Source organism: Lasioglossum baleicum, chromosome 18, assembly GCF_051020765.1.
Source record: "Lasioglossum baleicum chromosome 18, iyLasBale1, whole genome shotgun sequence".
NCBI classification, from domain to species: Eukaryota; Metazoa; Arthropoda; class Insecta; order Hymenoptera; family Halictidae; genus Lasioglossum; species Lasioglossum baleicum.
This window is the reverse complement of record NC_134946.1, coordinates 4,428,625-4,455,293: the sequence shown is the minus strand read 5'-3', so window position 1 is coordinate 4,455,293 and position 26,669 is coordinate 4,428,625. Positions and strand designations below refer to the sequence as shown.

At 34.2% G+C, this 26,669-nt stretch overlaps 1 protein-coding gene and 1 long non-coding RNA gene across 6 annotated transcripts; one reads left to right on the top strand and one right to left on the bottom strand.

Annotated features, from left to right (window-relative positions):
* The first annotated feature begins 32 nt into the window (after positions 1-32).
* On the top strand, positions 33-24,765 carry LOC143218091 (dnaJ homolog subfamily C member 5). Of its 5 annotated transcripts, none has more exons than XM_076443078.1 (7): positions 33-241; positions 1,753-1,891; positions 2,362-2,514; positions 2,633-2,764; positions 6,789-6,845; positions 10,869-11,007; positions 17,379-24,765. In XM_076443078.1, exons 1-7 carry the CDS (start codon positions 222-224, stop codon positions 17,444-17,446), a joined length of 708 nt encoding a protein of 235 aa, XP_076299193.1. In that variant the 5' UTR covers positions 33-221; the 3' UTR covers positions 17,447-24,765. The 5 variants fall into 5 exon arrangements, with proteins under 5 accessions (XP_076299193.1, XP_076299192.1, XP_076299191.1 ...); XM_076443077.1 differs by having other exon boundaries at positions 35-241; positions 10,872-11,034; XM_076443076.1 differs by having other exon boundaries at positions 35-241; positions 10,869-11,034.
* LOC143218098 (uncharacterized) lies at positions 11,020-26,624 on the bottom strand. Its single transcript, XR_013010973.1, has 3 exons — positions 26,375-26,624; positions 15,540-15,718; positions 11,020-15,449 (listed from the first exon to the last, which is right to left on the bottom strand). It is a non-coding gene; the product is annotated as an uncharacterized LOC143218098 (long non-coding RNA).
* Between the last annotated feature and the right edge of the window lie 45 nt (positions 26,625-26,669).

Here is a 26,669-nt window from a genome sequence, read left to right as displayed (position 1 = left end):
CAGTAGCGCCAGTTTGGCGCAACCGTGTCCACTTTTGGTACTAAAATATTGAATTCCATCCTCTGCTATCAACCGAAACGATATCAGTTCAAAACGTTGCGTGCATTTAATGACAAAAATCATGTTCCTGTAGTAAGACGACGAACTTTCGAAGTAATTTTTAGACTTCTAATTCTACTTTACATTTCGTATTAATCGGAGAAACGTACTTCCATTAAACCATGGATGGAAGAAAAATGTCGTGAGTATTTCATTACCACCATTTAAACAATTTTAACGTGCAATTCAGCTGATTTCTGAACAGGAGACCGTTGTTTTGCAACGATGACGCGTGCAACAAATTTTTCTGCACGATTTGTCAAACATGTTTTAATCACTAAAATATTTGACAATTTTGAAGAAATGATAGGTTAAACGTTTCTGTGCATTCACTTTACATTTATTTCAGTATCTTTGTTATGATCTACTGTTCAACGCTGGGAAACGTAAACAATATTTATTTTGACAATTGCTGATACACGGTTTAAAATCAGATATTTTTTGAGTATTAGGTTAGTTTACTGGTTTTCAAACGTCGTTCTAACATGGTACTGGAAACAGTTAAACTTGTGTCAGAAATTTCGAAAAGTAGGACATATATTTCTTTAAATTATATTTCTTAATCTTAAAACAGTAATTCGTGATTTTCGAACTTTTGAAGACAAAAAATATTTCGGAAGATTCTAAATTCTAATGTAGCTCACAAATTCAATTATGAAGAAAATTTTTCTTTTGAATCTTTATAAACCTTTCCAAAGTTTTAATATTTTTTCCCCTATTTTTCGTTTTTTCTTATTATTAATCATTTTTAAGCACAATAAAAAGCAATCTTACATACAATGTTAAATAAACTGGTGTTGCATGTGAAGTCGTTGTATGAATCACTGTAAAAATTATGTAATGTATATTATTAAATATGCAATTAATATAAATAAGTAAATCTACATTGTATATACATGTAAAATAACATTAGGGTTACCATATTATAGGGAAAATTAATTACTGCAAAATGCTCTCCATCCCAGCAAAGCTTCGCTGTTTTTTATCTCTACAAATTAATAATTTATTCATTTTTCAACATTGATTTAAAAACTCTGCATATCATTTTTAGGTCATTTTAGTGTATGTATGTATTATGTTAAAATGTATGCAATTCTTAGTCAATTATCGTTTCTTTTAGCTTTCATGTATCTGTAATCTTTGCAGAAATTTCATATAATGGTATTTAAAGAATGAGGATGATTTTTTAATACATATTCAGATGTAGGAGCATTAGTCCATATTACTTGCAATATTAATCGTACGTTTGACTGTATTATGTATGAAACGATCAGTTTCGTGGTCAGTACCATCATAATTTCTATAGAAATTACAGATATGTGAAAATTATACAACACGATAATTGTAATTAAAAAAGAATTACATAAACTTTGAGGTAATACGAAAAATACATAGCTTTTAAATACTTAATCAATCATTCGGTGATTAAGTCAGAAATGATTAAAACTCTGATGTTTCATGTTACCCAACTTAACCCTTTATGGGCAACCAGGGCACTTTATGTCTGGAGTAAAATATTGCACTTGAATTTCTCTCTTTCAAAAAATGTAGTCCTGGACATAAATGACCCAGGTTGGGTCCTAATTGTTGCACTGTGTGCATGATACAATTAGCATATGTTCAGTAACTAATTTAGATTTCAACTGTTTTTAGAACGGCAGGGGACTCCCTGTACCAGATTTTAGAGATTCCAAAAACTGCCACACGCGAGGAAATAAAAAGGACTTATAGAAAATTAGCATTAAAATATCATCCCGATAAAAATCCGAATAACCCAGAAGCTGCAGAGAAGGTAAACTAAATAAAAGAAATTTTTTACAAGTACAATTTACTCGAAAAAGATTGACAAACTTTAGATATCTGTAAAACCAACAATTTTTAAGATTTCGAAACATTTGAAGTATACGATTTGGGGTGTGCAAAAACGAAATATAAAACTGAGTCATCCATAAATTCATTTCAGATTAGATAAGATTTGCTTATAACAGGATTCATATTTCTTGGTATATAACTGAATAAAAATGAGAATTTATATTAAAATGAAAAAATAGTTTCTATAGGGTAATTAATTTTGTTCACCACATATTACAATTATCTGTAAATAAATAACAAATTTGTTATGCTATACACCTCTGTTCATGAACAATTCTTGCACCTTTGTTCACGGAAAATTGTTTGTGCCGATCATTCTGAGAATTGTATAAACAAGAAGGATAACAAAATGAATAGTGCATAATCTGCTTGAATGATTCTATGTTTCAGTTCAAAGAAATAAATAGAGCACATGCTATATTAACAGATTTGACAAAACGTAACATATACGACAACTATGGATCCCTTGGATTATATGTTGGTGAACAATTTGGTGAAGAGAATGTTAACGCCTACTTTGTTGTTACTTCTGGATGGTGCAGGGTACGTTTAGACTATTAATCTTTATATTTGTGTACCCCTAATTTCTTTCATTTCTTTACTTTATACATATATACAGAGATGATTCAGAAAAAATTAATAATCTGATACATTATTACAGGCACTTTTCCTATTTTGTGGTCTGATAACTGCATGTTATTGTTGCTGTTGTTGCTGTTGTTGCTGCAACTTTTGCTGCGGCAAATGCAAACCAACGGCACCAGAGAACAGTGGAGCATACTATAATCTTCAGGTAAACATTTATACATTATTATTTAGTTATAAGGTAAACAACTGAATTTGATTATACCGAAGGTATGAATGTACACATATGTATAGACTATGTACACCCGTAAGGCGGGTTATGCAACCGTCACTCTCTGGATTTGACGTAGTTTTATAGCAAGCTTGGGTAATTGATTGCTCACGAAGTGCCGATACTCGAGCCGTTACCCCTACTACTGCGCTCCGACTCGCATGAGCGTGAGAGGGGAATACGAGCTCGTCTAATAAGTTACTACTTTTGTTAGTAACAAGTAGTAAGTGAATATAGATTATTCAACATGTCTGAAGATTCGAAAAGGAACGTACCTTCTATCCTGGAAGTAACAGCTGCCTCTAAGGATTCTAAGCAATACTTTAAGAAAGGCAAGGGCAAAAAGGATCGTCCATGGGATAAAACTTGAATTCGAAGTTACTTCTGGAGGGTTGCGCGGCTTTCCACCAGAGAAATAGGGATCGCAGTTGCATCAGCAGCGACTAGTTTCAAGAAATCGTAATCACCATCTCTCCTGGTGCAGTTCCCGACAGTTGAGCTCTACAAGGTTTCGCATGCATTGACGCACGAAAATGTGACTAAAGTCCATCGAAAAATATCTATCTGATACCTGCTACACAGTTCGGCACTTGTGATTTCTACAACTTCTCCGACAGAGTGTCAGCTCTGAGATAATCTTTAAACTGCTGAAAGTCGAGTATGTTCGACTCAACAAGTATGTACCAGTAGCACGATCAGATGGTTACATAAAGGATGGGATCTCCTTCCCTGATTCCGGTAGTGTCTACTTGGAAAATCTGTGAGACCGAAGTTACTACTTTTGTTAGTAAAGCGAGTCGGAGCGCGGTACAGAGCTTCAGCACTTCGTAATCAATCAGTTGTTCAGGCCTGTTTTACAGGTTTGTGTGGGGAAAAGTCATAAATTAGGGAAGCAATTTATTTTAGTAATGGAGACTCAAGTTTAAGACTCCATTGCTAAAATAAATATCTCTCACTTAACTAATCTACGAACCTGCGAAAGATCATCAAAATCAAATATTAACGTGTGCGTTGCCACAGAAGCCCAATTATAGAGTTCACTGTAGTAGTATCGGCAGGTTTTCGCGAATATCGCGGAAATTAAGCGAGACCGCATGACCATCGTGCGAAGGAAAAATGCGTACCCACGTATCGTATATCACCGTCGCGTATTATTCAGTTACAAGTTATATGATACGGTGCCACAGTAATTTCTTTTTGTAAGACTGTAAGAGATACGTAGAAACAACGTGTATACGCTTTCTTTGCGTAGGTATGCGTGTGCGATTTACCGACAATACATTTTGATTTATTTAATTGCTTGTTTACTGGTGGATAGTTATCAGTGGGAAGAAACTTTAATCGCTTATTACACAAGTAATTATGATCGTAACTATGCATAGTTTCCTTCCACCCTGTACTAAGAGATCAATAATGTGAGATACAGTTCTTCGAAAAATATTCAACACATATTTTGTTTTATCGGCTATCATCCACATTTTCAAAGTTGGGAGTCAAAAATACGTTTTTTGAGATACTTCGAAAACTGAAAAGTTATTTGTTTAAAGAATATCTAATCTTATGCAAACTCGTATCTGTGATCCATGAATCAAAATATGAGATACCTGTCTCTTGAATGCTTTTGTTGTTTGTCATTTAACGGTAAATAGATTAATTAATTCTTATTTAAGCTTATGTGCATCAAATATTATTTCCTATGTTATATTCTATGTTACATTAATTGAATTTTTGATATATTTTCCATTATCTAGATATTTTGTAGTGGCAGTATCGGTATGTTGGTTACATATTCATTTTATTAAGTGTATTAGCAAGTTGAACAGTGAGTTGCATATTTTGTTTATGTTGCACCATATTTTATTTCAAATTTTGTACAATAAGGGTGGACTTGTTTCTTTCACTTTTTATCTTTTTGCGTACACATACGTTCATTCAAATATGCTATTCAAACAGGTTTTAGTTTCGATGTGATCACTTGCATGCAACGTTACGATAGTGTTCTGTGTGTACTAAGCAGTCAGTTGGATGTGACAGCACCCTTTATAATTTATTACAGAAAATTTAGAATCGTTGGTTACGGTATTCGTTAAGTCAGCTTCATCTTAATTTATTTCGAGGAATATATTATCTTGATGGTGTATTAATTTATTGAACGATAGCTGCAGCGTGATTGTTCAGAAATTCATCATAATACTATCATAATACTCACACTCATATGTAATACTTTAACCACCCGCTACCACCTGAACTTTAAACAAGCATAGCTTTCGAACCAATGGATTCCTAAGATTAAAACTTGGATTTTCGGCATTTTTTCGTCAGAATCTACAGGATTCTATAAAAAAAAGTTAAAAATTTCTGGTACCCTCAGGTGACGTTTAACCCAACACTGATTTTACGCAAGATTATTCTGAAGAGTTTAGGGAGGGCATTATGCGAAAATATTACGAGAACGACGTCCGATGAAAAACAGAACACGAGAGGGACTGCTGTAAGAATTTATAGCAATCACATGTTTTGGTTTCTGTTTCTTGTAGATGGGTACCTGTTAAAAAAAAGTCTGCTCTTTTAGAAAGTTTCTTGAGGGAGATATATGACAATGGAGACTCTTAAATCCTCATGCAGGTCTGACAGTTCTACATTTTGCAGGAAATAAACGGAGACATGATTGCTATAAATTCTAGTCTTACAGCGGTCCCTCTCGTGTAGTGTTTTTCATCTGACCAGTCCAACGTGTCTTGCATGCTTGTTCCATCCGACTTTGATATAAAACGGTGTTGCTTATGGTTTCGTTAAGAAAAGACCAAGTTAATCACTTTCAGGACGCTTATTATTAAGAGTTTATTAACGAGAAGGTACTGTATCGTATTTTATTCTCTGCTCATAAGTAAGACGTATCATAACTGAGTTCATTGATTCTGTTTGCAACCATTATCACAATTATGCTTGAACACATATGAAGGCGTTAAGCATTACTATACTTATGTACTAACATAAATCTATCTCAAAGTTGAAAATTTGATTTCTGTTCCAAAAGTTATAGATTCTCAAAAACTAAAGGTGATAGGGTAATATTTCCAAATTACGTTCGGGAGAGTCTGTAGACTCATTTTATGCACAATAAGAAATATAATATTTGCATAGTTTTTACAGTTGAAACTTCCAAAGTACAATGTTTTAACAGCGTAATAAAGTTATAACGGGTCCAGTTGCTTGACCAACAGCTTCTCGACTATTTCCCCAATACACAGTGACCCACGAAAATATTCCAACGACCTTTAAATCTAAAAACGACTTGACTTTGTTAAAGCAATTAAAAAACATTTTAAAACTTTTTTATTTGAGCCTGTAATGAAAATTTAAAATATGCGTCCTGTAGATCTATGTTAGTTAAACAAATGCTGAAAATTTCGTTGAAATCATAACATAGATATAGATCTACAAAGCACGTGTTACAAATTTTCATTACAGACTCGAGTAAATACGCACGATAGCAAAGAAAGACATACGATCTGACATGTTTTTCTGTGAACAATAATGAGCAAAGATAAATCGAGGTGCTCTCACGTTCTATTTATAAATAAACGAAAACGTCGAGTGAGTTGTCTTTTACAAGGAACACCCAATTGATGGTAAAATCATGAGTTTTGTCTAATTTGTGTTTTCATGATCTCTACGGTACATATATTTTTGGTCTACATAAAAAAATCCATATGATTTCATTGTCAATTGCATAGTGTTCCTTGTTAGAAGGAAGAGAAGGTACTCTCATTCTTTCCAATATTCAAGCATCTCTATCTTGACTATCTTTCTCGATCAATCATGTTCCATCGACGCGACACATCGATCGGCGAACTCGTAAAATCTTCCTGATTTAGCCTAGCATGCACTTTTTTACGTCTGCCTTTATTTTAGAATACGATAGATTAGCGGTTTTGTTTACGTTGTTGTTGTATTATAGCGGAACCTGAATCCAGAGGGTGATGTCGTGACGAATCAACCAAGAGGCCAGGCCAAGGTAAGTTTTTCCTTCAGTATCAGTGGTTCTTAGTTCTATAAATTCGTTGTGACCTTGAGAAAGGAAAGGAAAAGAAAACAATATTTTTATGTTCCATGTGATAATGGGAGTACTTGGAGTACAATGATCCGTCAACAAAGAATTGACACGAATAATTGATGATTGCTGTCTGTTTTTTTGGAGAGAAGACACTTGATACATGCTCATAGTTACAATAGCTGTCGACCCCGCTCCTATTACTTCGCAAGCACAATAGTGAGTGGACAACTATTATGACCCTCAGCGTGTTTCAGGTTTTTCTTCTTTTTGCCATAGTACTCGCCACTCGAGTTTCTCTTGCCAATCCTTTTCGTTGGATTTCGTTTCGAACTGTCTGATGTTGTATGTAGAATTCGAGAAAAGAATGGGTTTGTAATGTAGTTTAATGAATTTTCATTCGTAGTCAATTGCAAGAACTGAGAAAGAAAACGAGACCGTGTCGTAACACACAAGGAGCTGAGAACCATTGAGACACGGATCTGTTTATGCGATATTCGGCTCACGATCATTTCATCCAGCTTCTTGTATCATTTTCTTTATACGTATTTCTCACATCCTGATTTCGTACGTCTCTTCTGGTCTCAGAGCAGGAATATGTAGAACGTGAACAGCAGGTTGGTATACACTCAAGAAATTGATGGTACATCCTAGACCTACCACCGTTTTACCTTTAAGAGATTCTTTATTTCTCGTCGTTGCAGTCGATTGTACCACGTAGTTGTTGTGATGTAAACTTTTTGATACTATGCAAGCTGTAAAATTGTTTTCATGTGACAACGGTACAGGGTGGAACGCATTCTATGCATAACAGGAACCACTTCGATTACAGCTTACTGTAAGTAATGACTTTTTTAGTCGAAAATGCCTCGAATAAGAGTGGAATGATCTCGAGGGGACGTATACGTAATGCCAAATATACAGGGTGGTCCAATAATTTTGACCACCTTGAATATTTCCATTATTTGTAATGATATAAAAAAATGATATACACGAAACTTGCATGGTATGGAGGGGTAAATATTGTGATGCAAACATTTTTTATATGGATGAAAGCATTTTGGAGATTTCAATGTCACCTGCGGTTAAAGTGGCAAGTTTCAAATCGGTACTCTTACCAAAAGTAATTTTAAGGTTCTAGAATCGTTTAAAAAACGATTTTTAATTTAAAAATTCAGAAAACATTACGGTTATTCGGTAGAATGTTGATGAATGAATTTGTGCATGAACTTTTTCGTAATTTTTTGTTGAAAAAATCGAAACTTGCTACAGAGGGTTTTCTTTGGAAACTCTATCGAATGGTGTAACCAAAAACCAATTTGGTTTGGGTGCACTTTTAATCATCTTATCTGGCTATACTCGTTACGATACTATTTTAAGAAACAAATTTGACCTTCATATGTCCTCTATGCATCCACCTGAAAAAAATCAATCATGTCAAATTACACCCCCCTCGAACCACTCAACTCTTATTTAAAACATTTTCCACTAAAATTATTACTTGCGCAGTAATCATATTTCTTTTTACAAAACATTTGTATATGTCGAAATAATGTTTGAAGCGACACATCACACCTTTTCAAACGTAAAAAAGTTCGATATTCAATTCACCAGTAAATGGTTCTGATAGATTTTGATATACTGAACACAAATCTAATAATCTGTTGTTCCTATCACAACTATCTTTAAATCGTCGAGATTGTAATGGAATTGAAAATATTCTACACGTATTTTTTCATAGTTGTCTATTTTCATGTATGTGGGGAGCCGTGCCAATAACCCCCAGAATTTATGAGTAGATATACGTCAATAATGCGAATACAAAATTATACGAATAAAAATTGAAAACAAAATATGTTTGTTATTTCGGTGTATTCCGACTACTTGATAATAATTGACTGCGAATCCTCATATGTTTGACGTATTCAAATTTCTAAAATACAAGAACCGCGTATACATATATACGTTAATCAAGTCATACCATTTTTGTATTATTTTTAGTTTTTATTTTTATTCAATTTTTTTACATTGTCCCTTATTCTAGTTTTTGTAATATTGTAAAGACGAAAATCTCTGTAAAATGAATGAAATGGATTGTTATAAATAAAGGTGGTGAGCATAATCAATGTTGTGCATATACTGACTGTACAGCAAATTTCACGATTTTGTGATTTTCAATTAAAACATTTAAGGGATTATGCCTATCTGTAATGTCGAAAAAAGTACTGCATTTGGGTGTTTTTTTTTAAGATTTTTAAGCTTTCTTTAGGAAATTCTTCTTATATTTAAAAGTACACATGAAATGTTAAATATTTGTCGTACCTATTAGAGCTTGTCCCAAAAGTTTCTTTTGCAATGCTTTTGGGACAACCTAATAAATCTCTACGACTTATCTTGGCATCACAAATTACTCCAAAAATATAATTCACAATATTGTACCAATTCGAAAACTCGCACAAAAGTGGCTTCGCTTGCCGTCAGCCGGCGCCACCAAGGCAGCGTGGTATAGTCGCATATCGTGATACCACGAGACTAGCAGCGGTAGTGGGAGTACTGTGAAGTCACGTGTCTCGTCGCGCAGACAATCGCGAAAGGTGCCTCTGATAGTGGAGGGGGAACCGATTATGTGGGACTCCCCGGCTATAGTGCGAGGGCCTGGTATCCACTAAACCTCCACGATGGCCGACTCAGGCGTAACTTTTACTTTGGCGTGGATCAAAACGCCGCGCCGCAGAAGCGAATTTTTGTTTCTTTCATAAATCACACATTTTTTTCAATTTCTTACCATGTGATGTTTGTCTTACCATTTTAAAAGAATTTTTTCTAATATTCTACTATTATAAATTATCAAAAGAAGTGTACATATACATGTAATACATATATATATGTATGAAGTACAATTTAAAAATAGTTATCTCTTATATTGAAGGTGAAGCAAATCTGCATGCCTGGCTTTCACATACAAAAGAGTATTTGTATAAAGCCTGAAGAGAGAAACTGCGAATTAGCAACGATAACTCTGAAGGTCAGCTATCATGTGTTTGTATTCTCCTCGCACAATTACTGAAGATGCAATGCTTGAAAAGTAAATTCACGTACAAGATTCAGTTAATGTAGAAGATGATATATAGATCCGTAATGAAGAGTATATACATGGTTAAAGATACGTTGGGAGAAAATATACTCCAACATTATTTTTGCGTATTTTTATTTAGAATATTTTTAGAATATCAGAAAAAAAATATTTTAAAAATGTTTGTTTGACAAGGTAAAATCATATGGCAAGAAATTCAAGAAATGGGTGATTTATAAAGCAAAAATAACTTGGTTTGTGCGATGTTTTAATCCAGAGGTTCCACGGTCGGACACTTAAGTGTTACGCCAATCTGCGACGTTGAAAGCGTAGTATAATACGAAGTACATATTGTAAATTGTAATACAGTATTCTCTCCGAAACTGTGAAAACTTTGGGTCTACAGTATCTAAGTGGTCCAACTCAGGTTTTTTTCAACAATTTTCGAATATCAATACTTTTAGACGAAGCAGAATGGGATACGAATGTATCGAGATTTTTGCTTTTATATTTCATAAATAGTTGAAGAATATTATAGTCTTTCATAATGTTATCTTTTCACCCTACGTTTTCACTCTGAAATGTGAATTCAGACTGGCTAGCAAAACAGTTACATCGAAGCAGAATAGTTTATTCGTTAGTTTGTTCGTCAGCTGTTTGTGATCCATGTCATTGCTGCGTGACCGTAAATTTTTCATTCGTATTAAATACGATTGGCGATTGCCGTCGAAAAATAAACAGAACTCCACTGTAATTGGCTTGATGGCAGTTTTTGGCACAAGAGTAGGCAACTCTCCCCTGAAATCGAAATGAACTCGAAAATATTTCGGAATATTTGTACATGTATCGTATGCACCACTAAATCTGTGTACTAAAAACTGTGTAAATTAAAGCCCATTTGATCTGTTTGTCAGCAGGAGTACGACAGTGATGAGGAGGCGATCACGTCTCAACCACAGGGTGGCCCACAAAACAATACCACGAATCAGCAGCCGATCTTTGCCATGCCGGCGCCGGGCGCAGCCATCGACGAGAACACAAACTTAAACAGCGGTGCTGAGAAAGTTATTTACACGACCGGTATTACCAGCACTTAAATATTAACACACATTATTTATCCGAACACCGTTATTATTTTCCTTAATTAATTCGATCTTTATTTGCGAACCTATTTTCTCTTCCCTTATACTGTTACTGCTTCTCTCTCATTTTTGCATCCCCCTGCGATGCGTTGTTAGGACACGTGCCACATAAAGCATGCGTAATTGCGATTTCGTAGACACTAAGCTTACTATCATTGTTCCCGTTTTTTATATCGCGACAATGCAAGTCAAGTTCTTAATTCGTCAACGCCAAGATTCTAATTAATTATAGATCAATTGCGTTGAAAACGATTTATAGACAGTTCTAGAGAGAGAGAAAGAGAGAGAGAGGGAGTCTGTGTGCGTATGTGTATGTGTGTGTATGTGTGTGTGTGAAAGAGAGAAAGAAAGAGAACTCATGAAAGAGGCTCAAAATTTGGAAACTCGTTTTATCCCGTACACTTGAAACAAGCTTGAGAATAGGCAACTCATTTTGCCTATCTGTATTTTGTTGTGGAAAACAATCATTTGCTTAAATACCAAGTCAAAAGAATCTCTATAATTTTTCTGATGGAGTTATGATAGGTAACCATGACCCAGAGTCGCCAGATGAGAGAGGGAGCACGAATTGAGGGGGAAAAAGTAACCTCCCACTGCCGGTACCGGATTAGTCACGCGTCACGTGACAGGGCCGCGGTGGAAACGTGGGGATTAGCGTCGTAGAAGGGGAAGATAGAGAGGGGACACAAGTCTTAATCTGGCGACTCTGCCATGACCAAGTACCAATAAATTTCAATCTCGTTTCGAAGGAAATCAAATGAAATTTTGTACCGCAACATTAGTATAATATTAGTATAATTCAACTACTAGAGCAGTAGGCCGTTCAGTAGGCATTCGATTTCTTTTATTTTTATTGTGATAGTGTAAATGGATCCGTGTACAGATAAATTCTATGGGCGCATTTTTGTTTGCGTGTAGACTTTTCTTCCAGTTTTGTAGAACGAAATGGCTTCGCAAAGGCGTAGATTTCCGAACTGAATGGTATTTCGAATATTTTTGAGTAGTTGATCTATGTGAAAAGACAAATCAATTTTTTTTCTCGTTCGAATGACAGGAACGGGTGTAATATATCTTTTGTTTCGGTTTTTTTTAAAAATTAATCGTAGCATTTCATTGCGCGCTAATTCGGATGTGAATTAGAGAAACAGAAATAAAGTTTTGATGTTCGTAAAAATGATTATCTCATCTAATTGTTTTCATGTTATGCAAGCTTAGATTTTTTATTATTATCAGAGTGTCAATGCATTTATGCTAATATCTAATATTTGCTAATATTTCGGTTCTGTAATGTTTCTCCAATAAAAAAATCTATGAAGTTATGACTTGAGAAGAAGACACAATGAGCCAAACGCTTTTTGAACTTTGAACATTGTTTCTGCAAATTTAGTTCATTTCTGACGTTGTACTGTATTTATTATGAAACAGATATATATCAGTATATGTATATCAGTCATTTGAGCGAACTATGATAATGTACAACACAGGTGAGCAATTGTTTTTAGACAAAGTAAATGGTGACAGTCCATTATTTATTTGGTTTGCGAATAGTTTTAATAATTCCTTAGTTGCATGGATTTTTGCGATTGTACATTTTACAATATTTATTACCTTGATCTTTATGTACGTTTATTTTATATTGACTTGCTACTGTGAATTTTCCAAATGTGTATGCAATATTAACGACAGTCGTTTACCGTATCGTATACTATTGTAGATGTTTGACTTCTGTTGCCAAACAAGTATTCGATTCGTTCGGATTGTATACGGTAAGTCACAAAAGTTCACCAGTTGAATTGAAAAATTGTGGGAAAAAATCAATATCTTGCACATTTTATTGGCTCGTATTGGCCTGTGAAATACATTAAAATTATATAGATTCTGATATAATTAAGATAGTTTATATCTTTATTTATTTATCTAATACATAAATAAAACGCAAATAAATCGAAAACAGAAACTCTGGTTTAATAGTGGACCTAAAAATGTATCTAAAAACTTACATTTTAAATTGTTACAAAACATTTGAGATGTCCAAGTATTTTCTGTAGCAATTGAAATTGGTTCTAGAAAACATTAATATATATTTACTTGTCTTAAAATTGAAAAATTGAAGTAAACATAGAATAAAATCATCATCAGTTATTCAATTTCATTTGTTTTGTACATAATTTAATAAGAAATTCATGTAAAAGAAATATGATATTCTAATAAAACTAAACATATTGGTATAAAATATCATTTTGTTAAATGATTTGATTGTAGATAATCGTTACTAAATAGGATATTCTCACAAAGATTCTGCCACGATTATGGCACAAAGAACTGTCTCCCTTCTTTCTCACTAACCAACTAACTAAATATTTTATTTTATCATCCTGGTCATAATACAATGGCTGCTTAATCACTCGTACTCTAGCTATCCGTTTGTCTTCCATTTTGCATACGAAATTCGCCTCTTCGTCGCTTCTTACATACAGGGTGATTCAGCTCAGTGTGCCACTGCCACTTGAATTACTTGTAAACTATTTGGAATATGAGAAAATGGTCGAAACGAAAATCGTATAGATCCAAGAGTAGCAATATCATATAATACTTAACAGATAATTCATTATTCTTAATTTGTTTACTTTTAGGTAATACATATAACTAGACAGCGGATCTTTATGCAAAATAAGAATTTTGTATCTGATTTGCAACAAATTGGAGTGAAATAGAAATTTATTTTCTTTCTTAATCTGTCTAATATAGGTTGAAAATAATATAACAGTATTTTCAAATTTTTCTAATGTTAAATGTTCGAATAACAGTATACTTCGTCCATATTTCCCTTACATTTTAAGTCAACAAATTATGTTCATTTATAATATGTCGCGTTTGAAAGAAATGCATCTTAAAACGCGAGCAGAACAAAATTAAACGTTTTACAATACCTCCAAATGCAAATAGATTGCCACCTTAGTAAATTCGTATTAAAAACATTGGGAAAGATTGACATCTTTATGCTAAAGAAACGTACAACTACCATCAACTTCATTGTAAAATAATGATGTCATTACGGAATTTGAACGAGTTTCTGAATATTTTCAATAATCCAAGTTCGCTATGCATCTTGTGAACGCTGGTGTACATGTGCGCGTGCATGAGTCGCGTGTGTGACTGGAAAGTTTATAATAATATAGAGAATCATTGAAAGAATACATTTGCTATTCAATTCTTTTCTTCATCAGATTCATTTGTGATAGAGTGAGCGATTATTTCTGTTGATTCCACTATACTAAAGGGGTAAAGTAGAATTGAGACACACATATATATTCTTAAATACAATCCTATTTACAATTAGAAGAAACGATTGGGCAACCCAGCATAACTTCCAGGGTTCACCAGTTCGTCACGCAGCCCAAGCCATTCCTTCCATTCCTCAAGGTAGTATCGTTGGTACCCGGCACGCTCCAGACGCTCATGGCCACTGTTGTTCATCCGTCTTCCCACCTCTACCGATCCACATGTGTAACCCATACCCCGGTCGACCTTATCAAGGGCGCCAACACACGGCCTCCAATAGGAGTGCAGGGTCCCGTCCACTGAAGGGAATGAGCCGCCCGGCTGTAGGTAGTCGTTGTAATTACTTAAGGGGGTATACCTTGGTTTCCAGGATTGCAAGGGTGCGGGATGCGTCTTCTCACTTCTCGATAATGCAAAGAGGATGGGGTTTTCAGTATAGTCAAAAGTGCTAAATAAAAGATCAATCTGAGCCGCAAGTCTTATTTTCACGTTTACGAGGCCTAATTTGCATTATTATATAAAGCTGTGCATGTCAACGACCATTGCCTCGCTGCAAAAACCGGTTCTCGTCCGATCACAAAAGGTGGTTCGGAACCCGCCGTAATAAACAGTAGGTCCCGCTGAAATAGGCTGAAATTAGGTGATAGTGAGAGTGGAAGAAGGGCAGAAGTGGTGAATGGATTTGAAACCCTGAGGGGACCAAATATTTTCATAAAGCTGCGACAGCTACATGCTGTCAAATAATGCAAATTACGCCTCGTAAACGTAAAAATAGGATTTTTGAGGGCGATTGCGGCCTAGATTGGTCTTTCATCTAGCGCTTTTGACGACTGAGAAACCCCGTCTTCGCATCATCGACAAATGAGAAGCCACATCACGCACCCTTGCAATCCTAGGACCGAGTCTATCCCCTTAAGGGAATAGAGGCTTCGACGTCTCTCAATTTGGCCACCCATCCACTCCCATTCTCCTCTCCTAATCTAGGCTGGTTCCAGCTCGGTCTATGTCTCGCAGCCTCTGCCTCGGTGAATCCCAGAATTCATCCGTTTCTTCGACACATAATCATCCTACCTAAAAAGGACTTTATTTAGGAAACAGAGGGCCCCTCTATCTTGGCATTCACTCTTTTATGTAAATATATTCTGACTTATTTTATTATACCTCTGTATTGTATCCCTCGCCGCGATAGCGTTTATATGCTTTTCTTGTAGTTCCATTGCTAACTCGGAGAGAAAACTTTCATTTACAATTTCAGTACCATGATCAGTTGTTACTGGTTACGTTACGATTGTTTCTGTTAAAATGTTAACTCCAAATGGCAGACGCAAAGACCTCGCTATCTGTAAAATATCGGGTTTGGTTTAGGCACTCTTGTATTTGATTCTTGATAAAACCGCTTGCACGATCGTTGGTAAAGGCCGATAACTGTGGGTGAATCATACAAACATATATCTATATCTAAACATTTGCATTTTGACAAATACATTCAACTCTTGCACAACTAAGCACAAAGCTGTTTCCCGTTTTTTTCGATACACTGCATGTACAAGCACATTATACACGTAAAATGATAAATATTTAATTACATAAAATTACTCGAAAATTATACATTAGGTACCTGCTCTACGTACTATTAATTGCTTATAAATGATTTTGCAACCATACTGAATATTTTACAGATAGTGACGAAATCTTTGAGAGGTACTGTTCTTCCAAAGTAGCATCGTCTTAGGAATAGTCTACTTTCGTTTGTATTTTTACTTGAACATTATATTTCAATTTTTCTTTCTGTGATTTAGCGAATAATTTGTTATGAAATAATTTTAACGTATCGTTATACACATATTACTTTAGAACCGCTTAATTTATTAACCTCTACTTTTCATTTTAGATTGTAATTAATTTTATTTGTAACTTATGAGTATATAATATACGTTTCACACACATGTTGTAACAATGTGAATATTATTGTTTGCTATACTATTATTTATTCCGTAACGTATTTTTATCATTTTTTTGTTGGATTAATCATGAGTTCATTGTGTTCTTTTGCATTATGAGCGACCATTAAGTTTGTCGAGACGAAACGTATCTAGAAATCGAAAATCATCATGATTGATCTATAAAGTACACGAAACTTCAGTTTCAGGACCTAACTGATACAATTGTAACGATACTTTATTTCTTCTTTCCCTATTTTTGAAAGACATTCAAATATTAAATATATTATCCGCCTACGAAGGTAGTTATACATGTATCAAATATTTTTTAAGAGCTTTATGCTAAACATGTATTTTATTTTTTATTAAAGGTATTTTAATTGACAGATTCTTCACGCTTATTATTTTGCAAATCCGTCTTATTCTTTATACTCTGTTCTTACATTTGCCCTACTATAGTTTCAACAATGACTGTATAATGTGCTGTATAAAACCATACACATCTATGTTACGAAAGAGAATTCGCTCTAATACACAGTTTATTGCTAAACTGTAACTTGTAGCTACAAAATCGAACACCATGTACAAAAATATGTTTTATCAATAAGAATGGATCTAAACAGATACAAAAAAAAAATTAGAGCTTAATATCTTATTAAGTTTCTCTTGTCAATGTATTTAATTATTATTTAAACAGTCAATAACTCATGAAACGATGAAATTTTTGCTGCCAACTCTAATTCATTGGTAAAAGGCAATAAAACATATTTTCATAGGTACATGCTGTACGCTATACGATTTGGACGTTGTCTCATTGTACTTAGTGTCTTATACATGTACAGAATGGTCCAATAACTTTGACCACTTTAAATATTTCTGTTATTTATGTAAACTTGAAAAACTGATGTACGTAAAACTTGAATTATTGCACCATCCTGTATAATCGTATTGTTGCAGTAAGTGTAACACTAAACGTGAGTATAAAGTTGTCCGTAGTGTAGTAGTTGTAGTTCTCTCATAGATTGACTAACGACTTACTAAATTTCTATTTTCCTTATAGCCGCATCTACAAATCCGTTCATTGGCGCAAACCCTGGCCCATCCGGCAATGGTCTTACAAAGTGGTAGTCACGGAAAATTACGAATATAGATCATATTACATACGAAGGTGAGAAGTTTGTTGCATAATTTTCGAGCAGGTGGATTGTTGCGTGCATTTATAATGGACAGTTCAACGTGGTTTTCGCTGACGAATGTATACAGAATCGGGTCATTCCAAATGTTAAAACAACCATCAGTTTCGTAGCATTTTATGTTCGTATAAGAACAGGTCTGAAGTCCTTTTTTGTAACAGTAATTTACGTTGTCTAATGAGATCTAGTCATTAGTGTCGACCGTGTAATCATTTCGAGCGATTGTACGTAACGGAAGCTTGAACACCTCCAAGAATAAAACTCGTTACCGAAGTATCGACAATTTTTGTAATCAAATATACTTTCTTTTCGTACCTTCTGTAGCATTTTTTAATATATCATCCACAGCCATAGAATAGTTTTCCGAGAATAGTATTTTCTTAGTGGATAATATTATTTTTATGTGATTCGTTAATAAAATCATCTATTATTGTGTAAGGTCACTTTGACGAATAATTACACTGCTTTCGATCTAAAACATTCAGAGAACCAAGATGTGTGAATATTAAATTGATAGTGAAAAGATTGTATTCCATTGTTCAACATTTAATATCTTCGAGTGATTCGATCATAGAGCCATCCGTTGGTAATAATTAAACAGCTCTCAAGGACACTGTCTTAAGAATAAAATAAAAGGAACACTAACTGATTTAGTTTAGTCTGATATGACGCTATCCAATATCGATATCTACAGAGAATTTAGCAAATATGGAAAGGATGGGGGAAATTTATATGTACGCATGAATCCACCACGTTTTCTGCAAATCAGGATTTACCTATATAAGTAAGTGCGACACGAACGAGCCTCAACATATAAATTTCTCCGTTATGGATTCTTGAATATTCTCGATGATATAAATATATATATACTATTATATTGGAAACTAATATTTAACAGTAATCGTTTCGTTACGTTCGTGCATGAAAGGCATACAAATTGGTACGTGTATATTTATACATATATATATATACACGCATATACAGAAGGTGGAGCACATACGGTGTGCTAGAAGAATGTCTTCAGGTTCGACATTGATATCAAAAAAATATTATTTTATGAAGTTGAAGTACTTTACAAACTTTCTAGACGTCTCTATTTTCAATCGACACTTCTCATTAGCTATTTTTATTATCTTTCTCTCGTTCGAAGATTTTTGTGTTCTAATATAAAAAATACATTATCCATACTAGTCCATACTAATTTAAGTGCACAAAGTATTTCAATTATCATGAACATTAGAAAGAAATGTTGGTGTAGTTTTTCAAAATTTATAAGTTTTAAACAAGTGTGCATCACTGAAAATAGCTGACCCTCTTATTTCTGGTGTTCTCAGACATCAAACATTGATATGCTATATTGAATCCTGTAGAATCGCTAAGACTATCTTATCTTGATTTTATAATATTGGATTGGCAAAAAAGTAATTTCGGTATTTTAAGGTGTAATAAAACCCAATTTTTTTGTTCGATGATCTTTTGCCATCTTTCTGGTAGATTCACAATTCTGCGCTCATAAAACGTCTCGTCCTTATCGGCCAAAAACTGATCCAAGTGCGATTTCAATCATTGCTATAAAAAATTGGGTTTTATTTCACTTTAAAATACCGAAATCACTTTCTTGCCAACCCAATAGCATGAAAGAAACGAGCTTAAAAATTGTAAAAAATTAAGTATTGTCTGGTTGCTCGCACCAAGTGTGTTTGCCTTCCCTTGACAATGAAACGACAATACGAAGACAAGAATTAATATGATCGTAACTCGAGTAATTATTTCAGACAATACTTCCCTTATATGTTTTACTATTGTCTATTTTTGGAAAGAATAACGCCTGAAATACTCTCATTGTTACAATTTCAATGAAACACATTATTATGACAATCCCCAGTCAGCCAAATCTGCAATGCCAGATTTTGCCCAATGCTCGTTACAAGCTTTTGTAACCAGAATGACTACAGATTTGATACAGGATCTGTTATATTCGGTTATACAGGGTGTTTGCGAAATCGTAGTACAACCGTGCAAGGGGAGATTTTACATGCAAAAATAAGTCAAAAAAAGGAATAACATTTTTTCGTTTGGCAGCTCGTTTTCGAGAAAATCGACTATAACACTAAACCCACCGAGCACTAAAAGCGACTAAAATGTCTTAGCTTTACAAAAATTACAAGGCTCTATTCATTTAGATTCTGTGCAATTTTTATTACAATATGTGCCTGAGTAAAACAAGCTATCGAGTCAATTTTTCATGTAACCAAGTTCATAGTGTCAATAATTGTGAAATGAAAAATATGAAACCGCCAGGTTTGCGTGCTTCAGTATACATATGCAGAAAGTAGAATTGGTTGATCATGGTCAGACGCGCCAGACGATTTCTATGCAATAGCACAGTTACGTCAAACTCTTTTACCACCAAGGGAGTCGTTAAGTATTATAAATTAATTCGAGGGCCGCAATAGAAAGAAAGCAGACTTTTTTTTTATTAACATTGCAGTTACACATACAAAATAACAAACGTACAAAACACGAAAATATTACAAAAATATACATGAACAGTTTCACGTGTATTCGCTGCACTTTCAAACTGGATTTTCTTGAAAACGAGCTACCAAACGAAAAAATGTTATTCCTTTTTTCTCGACTTATTTTTTCATGTAGAATCACCCCCTGCCCGGTTGTACTACGATTTCGCAAACACCTTGTATTAACAAATTGGTGGCAGAGATGTAACAGTTTCTCCTTTCCAAGAATGTAAGATTCTAACGGCAGATTGGCGACAGATGCAATTCCGGCGAGTTAAATTTCAATGATTATTCAATGGGGGACGCGCACATACTATCATTTAACCCTCGGTCGGCCAACCAGTCTTACAACTGTATAGTTGATAATATTTAAGACTATTGACTCTTTTATTCATCAATTTTTTGAAACACATTTTCGGAGGAACTTCTTTTAGACACGTTAGTGTACGTAATTAGTTGTTCATTTCATTTAATCGCCAGAAACTGAGTAATTAAATGACAATTTTCATATTCTGGGTACAAATAGACCCAGGCTTCGCCGACGGGGGGTTGAACAAACTTCTACAATAATTAGGTTATGTTAACAGAATCTGCAGCCAATCTGCTGCTCGATTCTGTCAACAGTCTGTGCTTCCAAAACCTAAGCCAAATGTCGTAACAGGTGGCTATGGATCTGCGTACAAACTGTTTACAAGTACCAGTATAATTCAGGATTCTTCTTCCGAAAAAATGTAATTACAACTCACAAGGGAACACCGCGAATCCGAACACGCCTATTAGAATGAAACCTCGTTCTAATAGTGTTTATGTGGAAAGATTGAAGACAAGAATCACAGTAAATATATACTCGAAAACAGTATGATAAATCAACCTCAAAGTCAAATAGGCACTTCCAGTTTCTTGTGCGAATCTTCTAACTCCTTAAAACACATACGATTTAAAAAAAAAAAACCTGTATATTGCAAATGTACTTAACTTCACGATCGATCCAATACAAAAAGAACGTGATTGCTCAAAAAAATCTTCCAAGGTACTTCAACTTTGCATAATAATATATTTCTTATATCGAGGATGTTTTTGAAGATGTTCACTCACCAACCGCTACGTGCCTCGCTTAGGTGTCCCAAAATTATGAGGCCAATCGAAACATATACTAATATTACGTATCAAACGAGTGTAAGAGATTTTTTGTTAACTGTTCGATGTAGGTGTTAGTTACGTTCGTATTTGATACTGTAAACTCTTACCAAATCAAAATCCGTTCGTCTATCCCGAGTTTCCAAGTAATTTTGGGTCACTCTGTATATATACGTGCACAGTTTATAACGCGAGTTCACGAATAACAATAGCTTTAAATTTAAGGAGTTTCGTTCATTGATCGTTTCAAATTCTACTTAAGGTGTAACAGAATGGTTCCGAGAAGAGTCGTTTGTTTGTACAGTAATAAATGAATATTAGCTTTCTTTCAATTACCAACTGTATTCCGTATTAAATGCGTCATCTGTGTAGTAAAATCGTCTTCGGAACGGAATTTTCAGTTAGGATGACGTGGAATTAAATGCATCATCTCGCGACGATTGTTTACGTGTCTTTGTTAAGGCCATTATTGTGAACTGATCGTAGAACGACGAACATGCACCAAAACAATGTTTACCGGGTCTCTAAGTAGAAAATAATACAAGTTTACAAATACGATCTATTTACACAAATGCCGGTATCGATAAAAATATAGGACTAGATTACCAAGTTTTCTCGGTTGCATATGTCCACGTTTTGGCAGGATGTGTATCATTAATAATCTGAACTTCATTTATTTAAATTTTGATTAACCGGAGGCAAATAAGAAAATTGAAAGGATACGCTCCTGGATAAAAAGATGAAACATTTGAAAATTTTCGTAATATTTTTAAATTTTAACAATATTTCAATGTTTCTGGCGTAGACATTACCACATGGGTCTCATAAACAAATGTTAATAGTTCTTAAGTGTAAATAGATTTTCATGTTATTCAATTCTATCTAAATATATTTGATGAACGAAATAATTCGTAATCTTCACAGTTGATCTGAATTGTATTTCCAATTTGTTTATTGTCCAATATTGGACATTTGCAGTGTACCAACCCTTAAAATGAGAAAGACATGTAATCAAACATATAGCTAGTGATACATATAAGCACTATTGGGCCCGGTATCGCAACGATTTACTACTCCGCTTTGAAGGAAGGTGCTATAGTTTACAATACATAAAGGGTGCAATTAAATCGGTTGTTGCGAATAAGTCCTTGCCAACAAACGATTTTTCGTTTTCTCTATTTCTCCAGACAGACAAAATGACAGCACATGTTAGACGCAAACGTAAACCCGGACATAAACAGATCTGTTATATTATGGTGCTGAAAATTATCACCTATTATTAAGTCGACAATATTAAATGAATAATACTACCTCTAGCAGAAAATATTCGATCAAAATCGAGAATATAATTGTTGAAAAAATTATTTCGGCATTTATAAATGCCTGTATAACATATACGTATTGAGAACGAAAAATAGCATTCTTAGTGATATTTACTATGGATACTTGGAAAAAAATTAATAGAATAACATTTCAACGGTGCGTGAAATCTGAAAGAATTTACATAGTTTTGATGTAACGTTAGAAATGTCGATGATGATAGAAGACCCTCAAATCAGTGTTACATCTTCTCATTTCGTATTTTATAAGAAAGCAAATATATTCATTGTTATATTAATATCTGCTAATGTATTTCCCGTATATTTGTATGTGGTGAGTTTTCATCATTACGTTTATCTTCATCGTTAATGAAAATATTTGCCACATCAAATATAATATACAGAGTGTTTGCAAAATCGTGGTATAACCGGTAAGGGGTGATTCTACATGGAAGAATAAGTTGCAGCTCGTTTTCGAGAAAATCGAGTTTTAAGTTCTGAGCTTAAGTTCGTACAGCGCTCGGATATACTTACTCGCGACGGCCGAGTTTCGAAGGCTACGCCCCCTCGGACCGGCCGCGCGTCTCGTTCCCCGTGGCGGCCATAGTTCTCCTGGGCACAATAAATAGCGAGTATGGAACGCGCCTAGCGTTCGAAACTCAACCGTCGCGAGTAAATACATCCGAGCGCTGCTTCAGTATATGCACAAAGTAGAATTGGTCGATCATGGTCAGACGTGTATTCGCTGCATTGTCAAACTCGATTTTCTCGAAAACGAGCTGCCAAACGAAGAAAATGTTATTCCTTTTTTTCGGCTTATTTTTGCATGTAGAATCACCCACTGCCCGGTTATACCACGATTTCGCAAACACCCTGTGTATGGATAACTTATAATGATAGGTGGATCATTTTTTGATCGAATACATTGTGTCAGGGGGTAGATATATATAAGTAATGCTTGTGTTAACATCAGTTGAAAGATATGGGTCATGAAAAAGATTGACTGAAACCAAACAACTGATTTACGAATTTTCAAATAAAGTGAAATTTTGATTGAATAATCATAAGTTAATTAATTTTTTAGACACTGAAAAATGTTACATATGTAATCGAGAATGCATCGCTAGGGGAGTATATCATTGGTACAGTTGTTAATAAAAAAATGTTTAAAAATATACGTTTACTTTCAGTGTAATAATTCTATACACATACTGGTCAACACAGTTACATATTATTGGTACGGAAGTTTTGAAAATTTATAATTATAAAATTAAGGTAATATTTTAAGTGCAGCTATCGTAAGTATTTCGAAGTAAATACTTGCAGATCACTGAGCTTAAAATATATTGTCAATAATAAAAATATCTTAATAAGCGAAAAAGTAATTCTAAGTGAAACTATTACTCTGTTGGTAACGACTAATATCAATGTCGACAACGTGTAAATAAAAAAAGAACGAAGGGGCGTTCGGAATGAAGCTACTGCTGAGAATCTTCAATTCTACCATTCTCCTCGTTTAGTTGTTATGGGATCACCACTTCTCAATGGAGACCATATTGTGTCGCAAAAAAGTCTTACCCTCGAAACAATTCCACACACACAATCCAAACAACACTTTCATACTTAAACGCAAAAAAACATTTCGTCGAATATCTCTACTCGTTTATGTGCTTTCCACTAATGCATACAGAATCTTTAATTCGCATATGCACTGTAAGAGTAAACGATATTGTTCACTTACTGCTGAGTGAAATGAGTCAATTCTGTGTAAAGAGTTGAATGCCACACAGTTTATACAAACTATGAAGATTCCTATAGTTTTCGCATGTTCGAGACGACGAACATATACGTTTGTGGGGTAGTTTCTTTTCTTGAACTATACTACACTATTTAAGGAATAGCAAGATACACGTATATATTCAATTACAAATATAAGATGTACTTTGTACATATAAATGTGTGCATACGTGAATGCATACGTGTAATTCGTTGTTGAACATACTGTAGGATATTATGTATATGTATTCGTACATGTATACAAAATATATATATTATATAAATATATATATATATATATATAAATATATTTATTCATAAGTTATAATAGCATAATATACAAACACGAGTTAAAGGTTCAAAACAAAATTATAGTATCTAGAGAATTGATCACAGATTCCGATTATAAAATTTACGATATTGTGTCCTATGTATACAGCTAAGAAATGAAGGTTCCATGGTAAATATGACCATAGAACATATTAAATTAATATTTTACACTATTTCTTTTAATTGTTCTTTATTCTTCCTATATAATTTATGTATGTATTCTGTAAAAAATGAAATAAATTGTAGCATAAATCGTAGTGTAAGAATTTATAATTCATGCGGGTGAAAGTACTCGCGCGTGAGCAGACCTGGGCAAAAATTTGATCTCAAAATAAAAAAAATAGCTATTAATATAACAATTACATTATAATTTTAAACAATCGTCAAAATGAAATCATTTAAACTTGCAAGCTGTAGCACAATGATATGCTTGTCAAGTCATGATATTGGCAAATTTCTCTATCATTAAAAATTTGCGACAAAATATTATTATATATTCGACGGACGTGAATTAGTATAATTATTGCATTACGTAATTCTTGGTAACGGACATGATTTTCCCAGCATTAGCGGTGCACAAATAAGTACGTATAAAAACCCCCCAGAGCATGCACCTTTAAAGGTGGTACTTTATAGTAGGGGCACTTTGATTCAAAAGGAACAAACGAGAGCACATAGAAAAAACAATAGAATCCCATCGTCATGTCATCAGCTCGAACAATATAGACCCGATAAAATTTTTTAGCTATGAAATAGGACCACAAAGTCTAAAGAAAAAAGTTCGAAGTCATATCGAAGAATTGTTTTATTTTCACAGCATTGGCTGGATGTGATTGTCGATTTTTAATATTTTATAGAGCAATTGGTATGATCTCTACGAAACAAAATATTATAAATCGAGAATCATACCGATTGCCCAGGTCTCACCACGTGGAGGTTGCTGCGAGGGAGACCCACCCACCCATTTAGTATTTGATTTAATTTATTGAAAAGAAGATCTTAGGCACAGTTTATTTGCCCATAGATCCAAAGCAATACTAAGGTACTTCTTTAGGCCGCGCTCACAGTGGTTCTGATATCGGACGTCGGCCAAATCGACCGATATCGGAGCCATTGTGAGCGCGGCCTTATCGTCCCACCCGACGGAAAATTACAAATTTCCAAAATTACAAAATATTTTAAAAAATCCCTTTTTGTGTATATGCTCTTCCCAATACACATTTGACAGGGTTCTATTTTGACCACTGTACAAACGAATATGTAGTAAGAAGAGCCTGATTACGAGCCTACCCGTCCGACCCCCTAAATCTTCTTCATTTGAATTTATTTTCTCTTGATTTATTTATTTAATTCAATTTATTTATTTTCTGATTTTCTTATTATAAGCTTTTTGCATATTTTTAATTCATTTTTTTCACTTTTAGTGATTTTGTCGTATATACTTAAAAATGTTAATTTTGTTTAATCCTTTGTCGAGTAGAAAATGCACAGGAATTACATAAAAAATCACAAAGTTTTTCATATTTACTTTCATTTTGGTTTACACTTTGTGATTTTTTATCAAATCCTCATGTATTTTGCAACTCAAAAATGTTTTATATTTTGTGTATATGTATGTGTGTATAAGTGTGTAGAGGGTAGCTAACCCAATTTTGCTGAAATGAAAATACAGTTGATTAAATGCAACATGCAACAAAAACGACAAACGACACCACATGCAACCATACACAGATAATAATCTACATAAACAACACAACTTCTACGACAATCGCAAACTATTACGTTGAAGACGTCTGAATCGTTGAAGTTTCCAGTCTCTTCGCTGTTTTAACAAACAAATGTGTAGCCAGTGTCGCCAGAATGAGGAAATCGAGGGGAATTAGGTACCTCCTCTCTGATGGCCAGAGTCGTAATATGTGACACGTTGCGCGTGCACAACAGTGCACAACAGCAATTAATTCCGGCACGAATTATTTGCTCTTCCAAAACGTCCGTACAGCGCTATTTCATGCAGACGCAAAACGCTCACACTGTTAGCCAAATTTAGTTCCGAATCTACCGCTAGATGGCTGTCATC